Here is a 17,839-nt window from a genome sequence, read left to right on the forward strand (position 1 = left end):
ATATATTGCAGCAATTGAGTGCCTTTGTGTTTAGTGCCTGTATTAATAAACTATTTCATAAAGAGAAAGGGAATTTTCAATGTAAAGGTGCCCTTAGAAAAAAGACTAGTGCCCCTGAATTAATTTTCAGATGGATCTGATGACTATTTCATGTCTTAAGAACTAAGCAATCACCTCACCTGTTCTACTTCCCTTTCATCTCCATGTTAATATTGTAGTCTGCATAAAGATGTGTAGACATATTCGGATCATGCATGCCTGCCACCTTCTGCATTATTAACAGGATTCATCAGTATACTGATTGTTGTAAAGAATTTATCTAACTGCCATTGAAGGGGTCAATAGCAAATGTTTCCCTGTGTGTCAGCTGGAGTCTTCTTTTGGATCAGTAGTTTAAGAACATTTTCAGAGCAGCATTTGGAATAAAATAAATTGAAATTGATATTCTTTGGGTTTTCTGCAAAATGTTATTATGTTTATTGCTAAAGTGTTTCAAATGCAGATACCGTAAAATATAATAGTTTGTGTGTTAGTTAGTTGTCAATACATTTGAAATAGTATTTCTTAGACATATGTATTTAGCCATGATATAGGAACAAATATATCCCCTTGAAGGCGTCATAGGCCTTGTCTAACAGCATAGATCATTTTAATAAGATTTTATGACTCCAAAATGTCATTGTACAGACACATATATTTTTCATTATTTGCAGGTATGGCCAAACAATGTAGAAATGTATTCTGCAAGCAGGTATATGATTATGTGACTTTGGGTTTGCTTACATCTGCTATGTCTGTACAACTGATGTGTTACCTATACAAAAAAATAATTTAAGAATTGTATACTACGGGTTTAGTGAAAAATCTTTCTTTCAAGAAGACAAAGAAAATATGTTACTTGTCTCTTGTGTGAACAATTGCAGAGGACTGTATAGCAGCCGGGTCTAATATTACCAATGCAGAACACAATTAGGGGTCTATTCACAAAGCTGCCGAGGGCAGCCGAGTGAAGTTAGGCAGTGCAAATAGCAGTGATGGTATTCAGACTGAAATATATAGCAGTGATTCAGAAGGTATCCTTAAGACCAACTAAGGGTGGTCACTGGTCATAAATGGTTTGATCCAGTGCACAACTCAATATCCCACTGGAACTTTCTGTAGAGGATCAGGACATTTAGGGGTACTCCTGGGGGTGATAAAGCGCTGTAATTATCACCCTTCACTTTCCTTAAATAGCATCACATAGCTATGTATTTTTGCTCCAGCATCCTTCAAAACTTGTCTTTACATTATCCATCCTCCTCTACACTCTTCCGATTGCATAGATAAAATCTCAAACCCCACCTCATGGTGAATTGCAAAGAAAATATTTTTCATGGAAGAAATCAAATTTTCTTATATTTAGGCAATATTGTACTTAATCACTTGTGAAATATAAGTGCACTTTAAATTTGGTAATTGTTCCTATTTCATTCCTACCCACAGACTTACTTTTCTGTGCTATGTGCTATGTCAAAATGCAGTGCGATATTCTGCCCTTGCAGTCGCTATTTGTGGAAGTATTAATCTCCTAACACGTTTGCAAAGAAATATGTCGTACAAAGCAGCCCTAACTCCAGCATATGTGTCTTACGGTTTTCTGGATGATATGTGTAGATTATTTATCAATTTTGTTGTACATTTTTTCAAAAACATCAATTTTTATTGTGCTCTTAAATCATAATTTAAAGCAAATAGACAGCTAGTCTCAAATTGACAAACTTTGAAAAGTTAAAGAAGATACCCAAGACATTCTTCATTACAGTGTATCCAAAAATGTTGAAATATATTACCATTAAAGGTCTTCAAATATTTTGTGTTTAACAGAAACTAAGAATTAAACTTTGTATTTCTTATTTACTGCCCTAAGTAGACATAGTTTAGAACATGTCATCACATGTTTGGCTTAAAGCTGAACTTCAGGCAGATACACATGAGTGAAGGTCTGTATTCATTCATCATCATATTTATTTTTTGCAGCAGTGTATGTACCTCAAATTGAGTTGGTTTCAGCCTTGCATAATTCCTGTATAGCACAATGTATACTGGGTGTTGAAGAAGTATAAGGAGCCATTCATCTGTGCTGCATGGCTCATGTGCTATCAAGGAACATGCTGATGAAAGGGGAGAGCAGGATGGAAGAAAGATAAGCTCATCAGTGTGTATTTCCTTCGTTAACTGTCCGGTCACAGAATGGGGGAGTGACAAGACCTGTAAGTGTTGTTGCGGCAGAGAAAAATCAGCTCTTCTGCTCTGCCAAACAGTGTATGTTGTGTAAAAGCTGTATAAATATCAGACCCAAATCAAAAAAATACAAATCCTGGGACAGGTAAGGCAGCATTCATTTTTCTAATCTGTGCATTTAGCTGTTTTCCTGGAGTTTTGCTATAGGTATTGTTAAAAATAATTTACGACACTAAATAAAGTAAATGAGGGGGTAGAGAGGGTTATTTTTTTCCCTAAAATATGTTATTCTAAGGTTAGGAGTAATTGTAGGTTGTGCCTCTACCATAAGAGTTGATGGAAGTTTTTTGGTAATTAGGATGCAATAGAGATAGATGTCTCTTAAAGGGCCAATCACTAGTTTTTTCACTACTGCAATTTTGCCACCAGTGTCAGCACAAGAGTCGTAGGTTAGGATAATGGCAAATATATTGGCCCTATAAGGTAAGTAAAGGCAAACATTGAACAAGCATTGAAAAGAAACCTGATGCAAAAAGGTCTGAAGGTTCTCATTTATCCAGGTCATGGTATATCAGTAAAAAAAAATCAAGCAACTGGACTTTCTCAATTCAGGTTTTTCTCAATTTCTCAGATTATGTTGATTGGAGCAACATTCACCATATTTATTCCCAGATAATTTGTGTATTCTGAATTGAGAAAGCTGGTTGAATGGCCAGTGAAACGTCTTCAAGAAAAATACAGCAAGTCCAGTTGCCTTGATTTATTTTTTACAGATCTAATGATGCAAAAAGCCAGTAATAAAACCATGTGGCAGCATTCATATTTTATCACTTTGTTCTCATATAAAGCATATCTAAGCCCAAAATAACATTGAATATTGCAGCTTATCAGTCTTTAGATGGGGTGTCTGCATTCATTTTCTTTTTTTAGGCTTTTTTGCCATATCCTCCTGAGAATAGCCCACTTCATATCCTAGGTCAACTATACTTACCCACTGTACCACTGTAGTCCGTACACCTTTACAAGAAAGTTAGCAATATCAGCTATACATTTCCATCACATAGGTGGATGGGGGATTTGTAGTTAACAGAAGATAGCTGGGCTAGCTGATAACATTTTTTGAAATTTCAGTTCAATGCACAGGAAGTTACATGGGCAGGATTAACAGGTATTTTTCTGTACTTAGTCTAAAAAAAATGAAAAAATACTGCAGCCACCACATCTATGGACTTGTAAGCTGTATTTTATGTTCTTGGGTTTATATACAATTTAAAGTGTATCTATACCCAAAAATGTTTCTTTAGTTTGGGTAGGGATGTCCCGATACCACTTTTTCAAGACCAAAGACCCTCAGGTACTTGCCGATACCAATTACCGATACTTTTTCGTAAAGGGACAAGTGACATTTTTTCTAAAACAATACAGACTAACGATTTTTTGGCAGTTTCTCACCAGAGCTGCGTGCAGATCTTACCAGAATAAATACAGATCTCAGCAGAGCTACGTACACATCTCACCAGAGCTGAATACAGATTTCACCAGAGCTGAATACAGATCTCACCAGAGCTGAATACAGATGTCACCAGAGCTAAATACAGATCTCACCAGAGCTGAATACAGATCTCACCAGAGCTGAATATACACGTCACCAGAGCTGAATACAGATCTCACCAGAGCTAAATACAGATCTCACCAGAACCAAACACAGATCTCACCAGAGCTAAATACAGATCTCACCAGAACCGAATACAGATCTCATCAGAGCTGAATACACATCACCAGAGCTGAATACAGATCTCACCAGAGCTAAATACACATCACCAGAGCTGAATTCATATGTCACCAGAGCTAAATACAAGTCTCAGCAGAGCTGAATACACAAGCCACCAGGGCTGAATATACATGTCACCAGACCTAAATACACATCACCAGACCTAAATACAGATCTCCCCAGGCTGCATTCCGATCTCCCCAGGTCAGCATGTGGATCTCTCCAGCGCTCTGCAGGCAGTGGCTATGCTGATCGGGAGGGTGCCATCCTGGAATGGTGGCTGGAGAGTTGAAAGGGCGGGTGTCGGCTCTGGGTATGTGTGGTGTGAGGCTGTCCATGGATGTGCTTGCATCGGGAAGAAGGAGAAGGCGATATAGAACTAAACAGACACTGCCAAGGACAGCTACTGCCAGGTCCCCAACAGGCTGCCTGAGGTTCCACAAGCATGGGAACTCAGCCAGTCACTGTGGTTTAAAAATGTAAAGAGCATGTATCGGCCTTACAAGTACACGTGAAAATGCCTTGTATTGGCTCTGATACTGATACTAGTATCAGTATCGGGACTTCCCTAGTTTTGGGTAGAATGGGGAAGGTTGTAATTCCTGCCAGGTTTTACTGCTATCTATTATATACATTTCTGTTTCTGTCCTGGGGCAACATTTTTGCCAGACAGGGAGAATTGTAAGCAGCGAAACAGACAATAACATTCTGACAGAGCTTCTAAAATTCGCTTATTAATTTAAAAAAAAAATACTTCTGTGTGTCTTGCTGTTAGAGAGATTTCTTCTCACTTCCGGTCTTGGGGACCTTTCACAGGTGAACAGATTTCTCCATTAAAACCTCTGGCAGCAATAAAACCTGACAAGAGTTTGAATTATTCCCCACTCTATCCAAAACCAAAAAAAAATGTTGCCTATAGATGTGTTTTAATTGTAACAACTTCTTATTTATCTTTTTGTTGTATGGGTATGGAAAATATGAAGCTGCTTTAAAAATAAACAAGTTATTTGCTATTATCATGCCCGGATTAGTAGAAACACTTGTCTGGTTCCACTGAAGAAATAGTAATTTGCTCCCAACACAACTCGCAATAAAAATCAAATATTGTCCTCAGGTCTCAACATGATTTTCCTGCTAACGGACATTACATGCAGTCATCTTTAGCCTGCTATGTGCAAATTAGTGCTAGGAAATGTTTAATCCTATTCATTTTAGCAAATTGATTCCTAGTGAATACTACATGTAATGATAGTCAAATTATCAGTACTATGATGATAACCAAGGCACACTGGATGAAGAAATCAGCAAGAAGATAAAGCAGATTGTCTTTAATTAAAGAATATCAATTGTTAGAAGATGTATCTTTGAAAATCTAAGCACCAACTGGTGAAGGAGTGATCAGTTAATGTATTTGAAGCAAAAAAATACATTTGCATCATAAAGAGTAGAAGGAAATGGGTATTTTTGTAGACACCAAAAAGCATGTATATGATAGAAATGGATAGCAAATTCCGTATGGAATAAAAGCTTCCAGAGTATATGTGTGGTTTTGCCCTCTTTTGCATGTTCTAGCATCTTTTTTACTGCGTTTTCAATAGTATAAATAGGCAAAGAAATCCAGCAGGGAGAATAGGACCACTTTATGATGGCCACAGCAGGTGTGCAAAACCAGAAACTCAAGTGCAGATATCACTTCAATAGAGTCCTCAAGAGATATAAGAAACTGTCGGACAATTTAACTCTCCAGCTTCCACCAATAACTGAAGTGTCAGCTTTGGGTGGACTGAAGCTCTAAAGCAATGCTTACAGAGTATTTTCACTTTCACTGTAAGCAATAGCCTCTAATTGTGTTAGTGATTTTCAGTGATCTAATAGCTGAGCACTTTGGTTATTGATAGATTAATCTATCAAGGGGACCTGATTTGGTGTAAAAATACTTAAAAACGATGCTGATACCTTGTTATGCCTACAGGTACCTGTGAATGCACTTAAATCCCCAGTCTGTATGCAATTTCTTTCCAAGTGGATATTAAGTAAAGACACTGGCATGTGAGAGTAGAATGGCAGGTGTGATTTACAGACACAATCTGAAGCAGTTGCCCATATTAACCATTCAGCTACTCTATTTCATTTTCTAAATGACCATTTTCTCAATGACTTGACCATTGTTTTTAATTCTAAGATGAATGTATATGCTTTTTGTTCATTCATTTGTATGTTGACCATGAATCAGTTGTATTATAAATGTATTTTACTATACATATGACTCATTTGATATTATGTTCAGTTATATCCCCTTGCATTTTTTAGAAGTCACCTTAAAAGCCCCATCTAATTTTAGCTGGTATACATTTTTTTACATATTTGAAAAGCATAGCTTGGCAGTTCTGTGATTTGTACTATATCCCACATGTTTGATGCCAACAAATGAAACTAAGCAAAGCAGCATGAGACTCACAACATAAAAAGGTAAATATTACCTCTTTGCTAAAGGATATACATAAATTCTGACATTTATATAACACACAACATGCAAAACTCCTCATTGTAGTCAAGAGCTTCTTAGTGCTTTAAGCAAGCTAGTTCCCAGAGGAAGAACACAATTTCACTGTCACTGTCAGATTAAATCACATCTAGACTGTCTTGCCTTTCAGTGTTTTAATAATGGCATATTTGTACAGAGTGTGCACTTCATTTGTAAGCTTTGTACAGATATATATAGACATATATTGTGAGGTATATGGATTTAACAAAAATGTGCACATTTAAAGTAAAGTGACACTAAACTCAGGAGTTAAATCTTAAAATATATTCAAGTACCTTAACTATTAACCAAAATGTACCTTATTTGTGTATCACTCAGCTATAGATGCTCAAATCATCTCTGAATTCATGCTGACACTGTCCTTCCTTCTGGAGGGTGGCTAATTTTGCTCCCCATGGTCCCTGTGTGTTGTAAAGTAGCCACTGCTCAAAGCTCACTCCCATGATGGACTACAATCTCACGTTTAGTTTACTAATTTGTATTGGGATTGTAATCCAGAATATCATCACAGGAGCGAGCTTGAAGCTACTTTACAACAACACAGGGACCATGGGGAAGATAAGTAGCCACCCTCCAGAAGGACAGACAGTGTCAACACCAATTCAGAAATGATTTGAGGATCTACAGCTGTGTAATACACAAATAAGATACATTTTTGTTGATAGTTAAGGTACTTGAATGCATTTGTAAGATTTAACTCCTGAGTTTAGTGTCACTTTAAAGGTTGGTGGGGATCAGATTTCAGTAGTCATTCATTGTTAAATACTGCTTTTATTTGCATACCTCCCAACTGACCCTCATTTTGAGGGACTGCACCTCATTTGGAATCAAATGCCTCTGCTCCTCTTTTTGGTCTGATGTATAGTTATTTCTGAAAGGGTTCTATTTAACTACCAATAGTTATTATGCAATACAACCTTGAACTTATGTCTTAATTATCTTGTTTGCTATTTCGAGAAGGCAACGTAAAGGAAAAGTAATGGTAAAAGAAAATATTCCAGGTTTAACTGATCATTTTTGGTCCACATAACTGGGGGCATGGCAGATGTGGTTCATTGTCTAAATATATTGTGCTGGAAGGTGTCCCTTTTTCTCAAGTTGGGAGATATGTATTCTTACCGAATATACCAACCACAAGCAGTCATATTTTCTAGGCGTTAATGAGGACAGTTAGTTGCTTTACATAAAGCTGGCCTGAAATTATTAGGGTAAAAAAAATCAACCAATCAGTCCAGTTGAACTTGCTCATTTATTCCCCAGTCGTACTGGAATTAGGTGCATACCTGGGCTTCCAAAGGGTGGTGGGTCCAGTGATGTTTGGTACCTCTACTGATACAATAAATGGAGCAGAAATGTACATGTATCATGCCTTTTTAGTGTTTGTATCAGATGCAGGGTTGTGACTATGTTTCATTGGACCTGTTTCATCTCTATCTCAAAGGCTATACTTCTAATGATACAGAATACTAATTGCTTTCATAGCAATTGGTCCCAAACTATTTATACATGTTTTTACCCAAATGTATTTTCAAAATGTTGTTGCCAAATGCGTAAGTTACTAAGTTTGCAGACTGTGCTGTGTCCCCTGTGGGTATGGGCTCCATAACATTTGCATGGCCTGCTGTTCCAATAGTTACACCCTTGATTAGATGATTTCCTAATTATTAAATAGAGAAATCATCTCATACAAAATGGGCTGAAACCAGACTGACTTTGTAGTTTGTTTATTATATTTATCAGGATCAGAGTTAGATAACTGCTTTCACTTGTAGGTTTTCCAATGTAAGCGCTGCCACGCATGCACATGTGCAGTACGTTTCTTTACCACTAAAGTGTATATTGGATCTAATTATACTAGTCATGTCATTTCACACTATGAAAGTGTTCAGAACAAGATAGCTACATTGAAAACAGTCAGATGAAGGTCACAAAAACTGAATTCACTTTTCTTTGCAATTTGTCATTGCGTTGTGGAGTTCTCTGCCCTATAAATTTGTTAAAGCTGGCTTCCAAATTGCACAAAATTCACAGGCTATGCATTTGGTTTGGGAACTTTGTACGCTTTGTTAACAAGATTCTTGATGAACATTTATACAGAGCCTTCTGCATCAACCAAGCATGGCCTCAGGTATACTGATCTTAATTGACTGATCGAAATGATGATTTCTGACAAATAGCAAGATAGCACATGCCCCAAATAAATTTTGCTGCCTGAGATTGTTACTACCAAAAACCCAGAATTTAACCTATGAAAAACTGACCAGGAAAAAGTAAGGTCCATAACAAGGAATATGTTTCAGCATTGATCTTCTGAACACTACTGGAAAAGTGGTACATAAAAATGAATTGGTTATAATGGGCATAGTACTATTTTTGTTTCGCTAGTTTTTATTACTGTTCTGACTGCTGGTACATAATGGATCAATATTGGTTTGTTTGTTTTATGGTCTGCTGAGAAACCCATCACTTGTGTAATCCAAATAATGCTTGGTTGTTTAATGTGAAATTGACAAGCATTAAAACAAAATGAGCAGCACTCATAGGACATGTTTGTTGGCATATATCTCTCAACAAGCTAGTTTACATGATTTAAAGCCTGTGATGGAGCAGATGGCAGACCATGGTGACTACCTGCTGCCGACAGGTGGTTAGCATAATACGGTTGCTTTTACTTGACTGTTGCACCCTGGAAGATGCACATTGCAGGTCTAGGATCTGCTGGCTATAACATCACACTGTACAGATAAATACATAATGCATTGTATCTTGTATTCTTCAGATTTCTGAAACACAGTTTTTATTGTATTCACATGCACAATTACATAAGCATATGTCTGAGGATTTGTAAACTTGTAAATCCTGAAAATAGAAATTATTGAGAAATTAGTGTGTCATTAAATAGTATTGTACAAAAGCATTTTATAGAGCTATTGGTCTCTAATACGAGAATTCTATGAGCCTACATTCCATATTCATGACAACATGAGGCAGAATAGCAAAATACAAATGGGTGTGGTACAGTGTTCAGTATAATTTGAGTTTTGCTGTATCATTATGTACTGTAGCATCTCACCTCATTTGACATTGCAATACAGTTCATTTGACTTGCTCCTGGATGGATCTGAGGCTACAGGATATGTGTGCATTTCTTCCTCTCGTGTTGTAATGTGTTGTTTGATGAGAAAAGCAGTGAAGCTGTGTTGATTTGAGTAGTTTTCTTTACAGTATATATATATCAGAACCTTATAGTCAAACTCCACTTTTCTGGAACTTGTGATATTATTAAGCAGCACTGCAATCAAATCAACACTGAAAGCAGTATTCACTATCTGTCTTGTTCATTTATGCTTCTGTTGCCTCTTATCTTGGGGTTATTTAGGGGAAATAATCACATTTACTTGCTGTGGGGTAATTGGGGACACTTAGGAACTAACTTACGAAACATGAATTGAGATGAAGTTCACTTCATGTGTTTACAGATTACTCTGGCAACAATAAAATTCTGTTGTCCACTTCTATCACTGCCCTTTTTTTAACTATGAAACTTCCCAAAAAGTGGAGCTACAGTGTAAGGATGAATGATATTATGAATAATTTGAACTTAATGACCATGTCTGCTTGCTATGCTTTGCCAGGGATTATTGGTATTGGTTATGTTATGTGACATGCTTCCAATAAACATAGATTATCTTCTGTATTATGCAGAATAAATGTGGATAAAACAGTAGTAGGCATCAGACTCATTAAAGGAATGGATATGCAGTATCTGTTGCACTGGCATTGTATGCGGGCTAATATATCATGTAAATTAGCCAATATACGAGATGAGAAATACAATTAGTTAAGGTTCTAAATTTCACAGTGGACATGTCAAAATAATGATCATTATAAATGTGATGATTACTTATAATTTTTAAAGCTTATGTTTTTTTTCCCATTCTAGACTGTCTATAAGTCCTGGCTGTGTTCCCAGTATTTTCAAGTTACACAATTCGAATGCAGTAGCAAAATTCCTTGCAAGCAATACTGTTTGGAGGTTCAAACGCGGTGTCCGTTTATATTACCAGACAACGATGATGTCGTGTATGGTGGACTATCAAGTTTCATTTGTACAGGTAAGATGCACTTGTGAATATACGAAGATATATTTTATAATCTTTAGTAGATTAAAGAAAACCTTTCCTGGAGGCTGCCATGGCAGACTAGGGAACCATGAGTTTGATCCAAACCCAGCCGATTTACAAGTTGATGAACAGGCAAACATAAATTGGCCAGATTTAGCCAATTTGCCCATCCACCCGAACATTCATTCATTTATCTGTTGTAGCACTAGTGCTACTAAATGACAGCTTCCTACTGGCTTGTTTCACATTGTTAACAAGCTGGTGGGGAACACAAGTGACATCACTTACCAAATATGGTAATGTCCCCCAGCTTTCCTGGCTAGTTTATTGACATTAAACAGCTTGTTGGGGAGTTGTCATTTCTGGTGGGAGTAGTGAGAGGACAGCATCTTTGGGGCAGGGTAATTGAGGCTGCATTACCATCAGGAGGACATTTGTTTTAGTAAATGTAGTCCCCATCAGCAAGGTGCCTTGCAAAGGGGGAGGCTTTGCACACCCCTGCCTTTTTGGGTAAGGTATCCTCCCAATGTTGAGGGCAGGTGGCCTGTTATGATTTAGGAAGGGAGGCACATGTTTCCTTGTCCCCCCTTATCAGCATGCCCTTATCCGGGTTTTACAAGCACAAAAAAGCTGGACAGGAACTGTGATTCAGCAGAAGTCATTTTTTTATGTCACTGTTGCAGGAGTACATTGTACTGATGCACAGAGCAGGTTTAAAGAAAAATTCTGGGTAAGTAAAAAACCTACGGGCCCACTGCAAGGGTTAGGTGCTTGTTTTTTCTAAGGGACTTAAATGTTTTATGTACCTGATCCCAGCTCCCATGGTGGTCTGTGCTCATCTCTCTCCCTCACTAGTCAGCCTATGAAATGTCCCTCAGTCTTCTCATGTCTAATGCAGTTCAGTGGACCTGCATAAGAAATGATGTCAGCATTCCTTAGACTGTCGGACCCCAGGGGAGAAGAGGCTGCAGGGAACTGTCTAGCAGCCTGGAGGAAGCCAGGATCAGGCAAGTAGATCTATTTTATCCCCTAGACCAAAACAAGAACTTAACCCTTGCAGTGTAGCCCCATTGCAATGTTAAGTTTGTAGTTACCCAGAGTTCTTCTTTAAGGAATCACCCACATATGTTATGTTAGTGTATATTTAATGTTGCCCTTTATGCTGCATTAAAAGACCAGCTCCCTGTTGCATGGTATTTTTCTATGTTTTAGGTTCATGGCTTTCCCGCTGGGTTTGGCAAACATCCAGTGATCCGAACTTTTCTCATTTCACTCATCAATATTGCTGACCTTTTATTCTGCAAAAGCTAGTTGCCTGGCAAGGCAACCTTATGCTTTGGCATAATACTATTCATTTGTTCCATGATGCTTTGAACAAAAGCTCACTGTATTCTGGATCTAGATGAGAAGTATTTTTCTTTATACTTTCTTAGACTGTGTAGAATTTGTTACACTGTTGTGCTACTGATAAACACGCTTGAGGTTCTCGGTCACTAACAGCAAGACTGGTAACCTTTATTATACTTGGTGGATTATACAAGTGGACAGTCCTGCGCTAATAAAAGTCACATGTACATTGGTTGGAACGGAAAGTACTGTACATTCATGGTCTCGATGATTCCCTGACTTACATCAGCGGTCGATGTAAATGCTTCTATTATATAAGTTATCCCCCTGTTAGATAGGTGGACAATTCATTTACAGCATTGATTCTCTCATCAATATCAACCCTGAGTTTTGCACGTGAAGTGCTTACTCATAGGATCATTCCTTATGAGTAAGGGATTTCACACGTGAAGCATGTCCAAGTTTTCATATTGAGAGTGACTGTTTGTGTCTCTTGTGTTGTTAACTAGGGATGAAATTCAGGTTCAGGATGATCTAAACCTAAGTCATTCATGGTTCAAGAAAATGGTGAACTATTGCGAATGTTTATGCCTATAACAGCCATTTACCAACAGTGTACTTCCTGGCCTCTGAACTATGGTCACATGGCTTAGAAGGGCCAGTCATGGGGTTTTTCTAATTTTCCAGCCCTCTCCCTATAAAAGTCAGAGTTTCCAGCAGCCTTTTGTCAGTGTGTGTTGGAGGAGACTTGGAGTAGTTAGGGACCAATCACAGAGTACTAGCTGATTGCTGAAGACATCCATATTTACATTGCGTCACAGACACACTAATGATGTGTTTGAGAGTTCGTGAGAAGATGGGCATACATCACAGAGTATCTGCAGAGAGTGCCTGGTGCTGCTGCTGCTGATTGCTGAAAATGTCTATATTTACAAAGGGATAGATCAGAGTATGGGCAGGGAGAGATATGTAGTCAGTGTGCATTGGGGACACTTGGAGTAGATGTGAATAGATCACACAGTTTTTTTCCATCCTATACAGTGCCACTGAAAGTCTGATATTTACAGTCAGTGTGTTGGAGTGACTTGGAATAGCTTGGGATAGATCACACAGTGTTTGCAGGGGGAGATTTTGTGATAAAAGCTGGCTGGTGTCATTCCTGTTCAAAAAGTGGTCTAGTGAAAGCTCTAAAATATTGTGCATGTAGTCACTAAAATATTGTGTGGATAGCAACTTTCAAGTAGATTATATGGGAGGGGTTGCAGTGCAAAGAACGTGGCCAAATAAAAGAAATGGCTTCTGTGCAAGGAGTAGAAAAAGAGTGCATTAGTAAGCCCAATCAGAATAACTACTATGCCCTTGAGCAGGAAGATGAAAATGGTGCATTGGCAGCACTTTACAAGAAAGCGACTGCGATTCACCCTTGATGAGGAGGAATGTGTTCCTTTTGCTGTCTCATTGAGGTGCTGCTCCCAACAAGCTACTTGCGGATTAGTCATGTGTTTCCTCTGCAAAGGCTACAGACCACAACACTAATGGTGGCATAAGATATGGTTAAAAAGGTACACATTGCAGAGTTCTTTTCACTTCCTGCCTAATCAAGTGCTTGTGTCATGTCCTGACACTGGACGATTTCTAACGAACACATAGCTGAATTCTGTATTTAGAATATGTTGGGAACAATTAGGGATTTAGGTATCGGAGAGTGGTTTGGAGACATGTGGGGTTACGGTTTAGGGTTTTTTCAACCATGTTTTGACATTTTAATAAACTTTTAAGATAATATACTGGATTTCTGTCAAAGAATAAGCTCACAAACTATACTATAAAACTATTTTGTCACTGCCCAATTCATATGAAGTTGAGGGGCTTAGCATGATTGTTTTTAGGAATATGTTCCTATAACATTTAGATCTGCTGTGGCTGTTACTTTCACTTTTCAATTCAGGCCTATAACTGCTGGATAAAAAAAATACAGATGTTGCATTACAAAATACCTTAAAAAAGCTATTATTTCAAGTTGTGATAATTTAGATTGGGGAGATGCTAATGCCATATTTAAGCTAAACACTAATGTAAAAGTAAAAATGTTATTCCAGATGCAATATACACATGCAAAATATGTCATAGAATACAGTGAGAATTGGGCTGCCTGTAAGAATCATACTGTTCCGTCATGTCACATTTTAAAGGCATCTCCCTAGCATGTGATGGAAAGGATTGTTTTTTCCCCCCATGTTTCCATTGAAGTTGCATAAAAAAGTTGCCCCTCTCACTGCTGAATGGTATTTTTTTAAATATAGTTTTTGTATTGGTACCATTGGTTTGCCATATCCACCATGTCAGTGCCCAGATCCTCATTCACTTTGTTTGACAATTCTTTGCTTATTAGCCCTAAACATGGCCACAATTGATTTTCAAAATTCACCCTTAATAGACAGTGGGGTTCAAAAAAATTTTTTGCAATTCTTTGACATTTTACAATGGGTTTGACGAATAGCCTGCAAACCATTGTTAAAAAAAAAACCTACAGTAAATCAGATTAGCAGTGTAGACCAATTTTTTTCTTGGACACCTAACCAAATATTACATGCTGTGATGGTATATTTGAGCCTGCTGGGGTCTACAGCATAATTCTCTGAAGCAGCCATTGAGTTTTTACAGTAAAAGTAATTTTGGCTTGGCTCCTGAAACACAGTCACACACACACACACAAACACATTTGCACATTTCAGGGTTTTGTTAACGTGGCATGGATTCTTCCAGGGTTTCATATTAAAGTGCAGTACAACATACAGGCTTGCATTTACATAAGAATGCCTCCACCCAGCTAAGTCTAATCCATGTTCACTAAACTCTAAACTAAACATTAACCACTTCAAGACCAGGTGTTTAGACCCCCTTCCTGGCCAGGCCATTTTTCAGTATTCAGCGCTGCGGTACTTTGACTGACATTTATTCCGTCATGCAACGCTGTACTGAAATGAATTTTATACCATTTTTTGGGGACAGATAGGGCTTTCTTTTGGTGGTATTTAAACCCCACTGGGGTTTTTATTTTATACTATAATTAGGAAAAATTACCGAACATTTTTTGAAAAAAACGTTTTTTTTTTACAGTATGTTAGGAAACATTTATTATTACCCAGTACCTAGTAGTTGTTTTCTGTAGACATATGAAAAACTTTAAAGCAAAATTGTAGGCAGATATTTAATTAATTTACTTCATTTATTTACTATATATCATTCATATTCATATCCTATTTATTTTCTCACTTTAAAAAAAAGAATAATTCTATTTTATATGTATATGGCGTAAGCAGTATTGCTTAAACTGTAGCACAGAAAAGGAAGGTCAGATCCTAGAACCTCTTTCTGACATGTATGGCTGGGTTAGAAAAGTCCCTGAACAAAATCACATATTTTTGGCAAGTAAAACAGGTCATACTTATTCAGCTGTGCATTTCACCATTTAAATTACTTCCATGTAAACCATTGTAATTATTCATACTTTAAAAAGTGATGATGTGGCTAAATCTGTATGTAGTGGAGAATGCCTCATGGTTTTGAGTGCTGTGGTTAGGCTCTAAACAGATATATGCTGCTGAATAAAAAATCTGTTCTGGTCGGCGTATATGAAAAACTAAAACAAGATTTGAAAGAGTTGTTTCGTTGAATAAACTCATAAACAGAGCTGGACAAATTCCATGACCCAGATAGCAAATAAAGCTTGAAAATACAATTTGTAGTCAATTGAAGCACATGAACCTTGGCTCATAGAACTGCCTGCTGGTTCATAGATTGGGTTGATCTGTCACTAGGGTCTGCATTTATTTGTGCCTTTACCCATCCAAAAAGGTTGGGTATGCATACAATAAAATAGCTTTTGTTAATATTCAAGGGCAAATATGTAAACATCCTTAAATGTAAAGAAATTCACATATCTGCCATTTAAAATTTGAACTCCGGAATCTCTAATAGTTCACCTTGCCATGGACCCCTCCTTACACTGCAAGGGTGAATTGCTCTTTTTCCATATTGGGATCGGAACGAACACAATACTTACACTTTTCATCCCTCCTCCTGTAGCTGGTGCTTTTCTTGAATATCCAGCACTCTGTGGACAAGGTCAGGTTGTTGGCATCCTGATATACAATGCAGTACTATCGGTCCTGCATTGTATTTTAGAGCATCTGAGGGATGTGACTGGTTGTACATTGAATAGAAGCGGCTTTGGGGGAGTGATTGCATGGAGAGGAGCAGTATTGAGTATTGAGTAAAGTGATTGTATTGAGCAGGCAACAAGGTAAATATTTCAAGCATTTTATTACTTACCCCAGTCATAATTAGCATTTAACCCTTGCAGTGGTAACATTTTAGAGACACCCTGCAGACACCCACATCCACCAGGCCAGGGATGTGGGGATGAGGCCCTCATCCCCATTGACATGGGGACAAAGTGCTTTTCTGTGGGGAGTTCTGGTTGGCTAGGAATGGGGGGAATGGGGGGATTGTGTGCCCTCCCCTCCTACCTGTTGTGTACCTTGCCAAGTTAGGGGGGCAGCAAACTTTTACTCCTGGCAAGGCACCTTGTCCCCATGTTGATGCAGACATGGGCCCCACCCTCCATCCCTGGGAAGGTGGATGCAAGGGTCTGTGTTATCAGAATCTGGAATCCGCCTTATTACTTATTCAGAAACAAAATGTAAATAGCAACAAAAACAGACACCAAAGAAAAAGTCCTTTATTAATTAAAAATATAAAAATAAACATTGTCCCCCACTGTAAATCCAAAATCATGTTGTCTAGTGATAAAGATCCAACAACTATGGCAATGAGCAACGACCAGCTGACATGACAACCTGATTCAACGTTGATGCTGCCCCGCCACTACTCTCATGGACAGGAGTTCCCATCTGTCTGCTGAATGTCATCAAACCAACCAGTGCTAGGTGACATAATTGATTAAATATGATCATGACCATATTTGGTCAATTATATCACCTAGAATACATGTCAGTTTGTCAGTTTGTTTGTCCCAGCTGTCAGTTTGTTTACAATTTGAAACAAGCCGGCGGGAAGCTGTCATTTAGTAGCAGTAGTGATACTGTCTTTATCAGCCTTAAGGTTGGGCAGGTGGGAAAACTGGCTATTTGGTTTTCCCCATTCACCGAACTCCGAACAGACTGGGTTTTGGTCGAACTCATGGTCAACCCAAAGCTCAAATTTACTGCTTGTGCTTATGTCTGCTCTCCACTGATCTTTCATGCCCTCAAATGGCTGGTGATCATGTGTGCAGCAGAAGATCTGACTATGGCACCGTCCTTAGCATCTAGGAGAATGGGAAGGTTTAGTTCTGCTTTAAATGACCCTTATGCTTTGCACTGCATAGCAAATTTTATTTTAAGTACAGGCTTTACTATTACAGTTTACAATAGTATGTGAGCAGGAAATTATTAAACGACATCTTGTTCCACTGACAGAATATTATTTACAGCTTAGATATAGTACCAACACTAGTAAAGTCCCAGTGATACAATTCCACAATTCTTATTCTCTAATTGATACATTTCTTTAAGAGTTATACATCAGATTTCCTGTATTCCAATATTCCTTTTCTGCAGAAATTTATAAGATGTCAAGTCTAACAGAACTACAACTTCATACAGAGCTGGAAACAATCCCAGGGCCATGTTTTTAATACAAATAAACAAGATTTTATACAAAAAAAAATATATTTACTTTGTACACTGTCGGTTGAGACTTGCATGTTTTTTTTCTTAAAAAGGGAATTGGCTAATTTAATCATATAAATTTATAACAAAACAC

At 37.8% G+C, this 17,839-nt stretch overlaps 1 protein-coding gene across 1 annotated transcript in view; it reads left to right on the forward strand.

Moving 5' to 3' along the window:
- FAM155A (family with sequence similarity 155 member A) overlaps positions 1–17,839 on the forward strand; it is a 379,916-nt gene that overhangs the window by 356,261 nt on the left and 5,816 nt on the right. The window contains exon 2 of the mRNA XM_018563156.1: positions 10,483–10,654. Within this exon, the coding sequence (XP_018418658.1) occupies positions 10,483–10,654 (172 nt within the window). The remainder of the gene's footprint in view (positions 1–10,482; positions 10,655–17,839) is intronic.

This window comes from Nanorana parkeri, unplaced genomic scaffold (genome assembly GCF_000935625.1).
Source record: "Nanorana parkeri isolate BGI_ZX_2015 unplaced genomic scaffold, ASM93562v1 scaffold636, whole genome shotgun sequence".
In the NCBI taxonomy this organism is placed as follows: Eukaryota; Metazoa; Chordata; class Amphibia; order Anura; family Dicroglossidae; genus Nanorana; species Nanorana parkeri.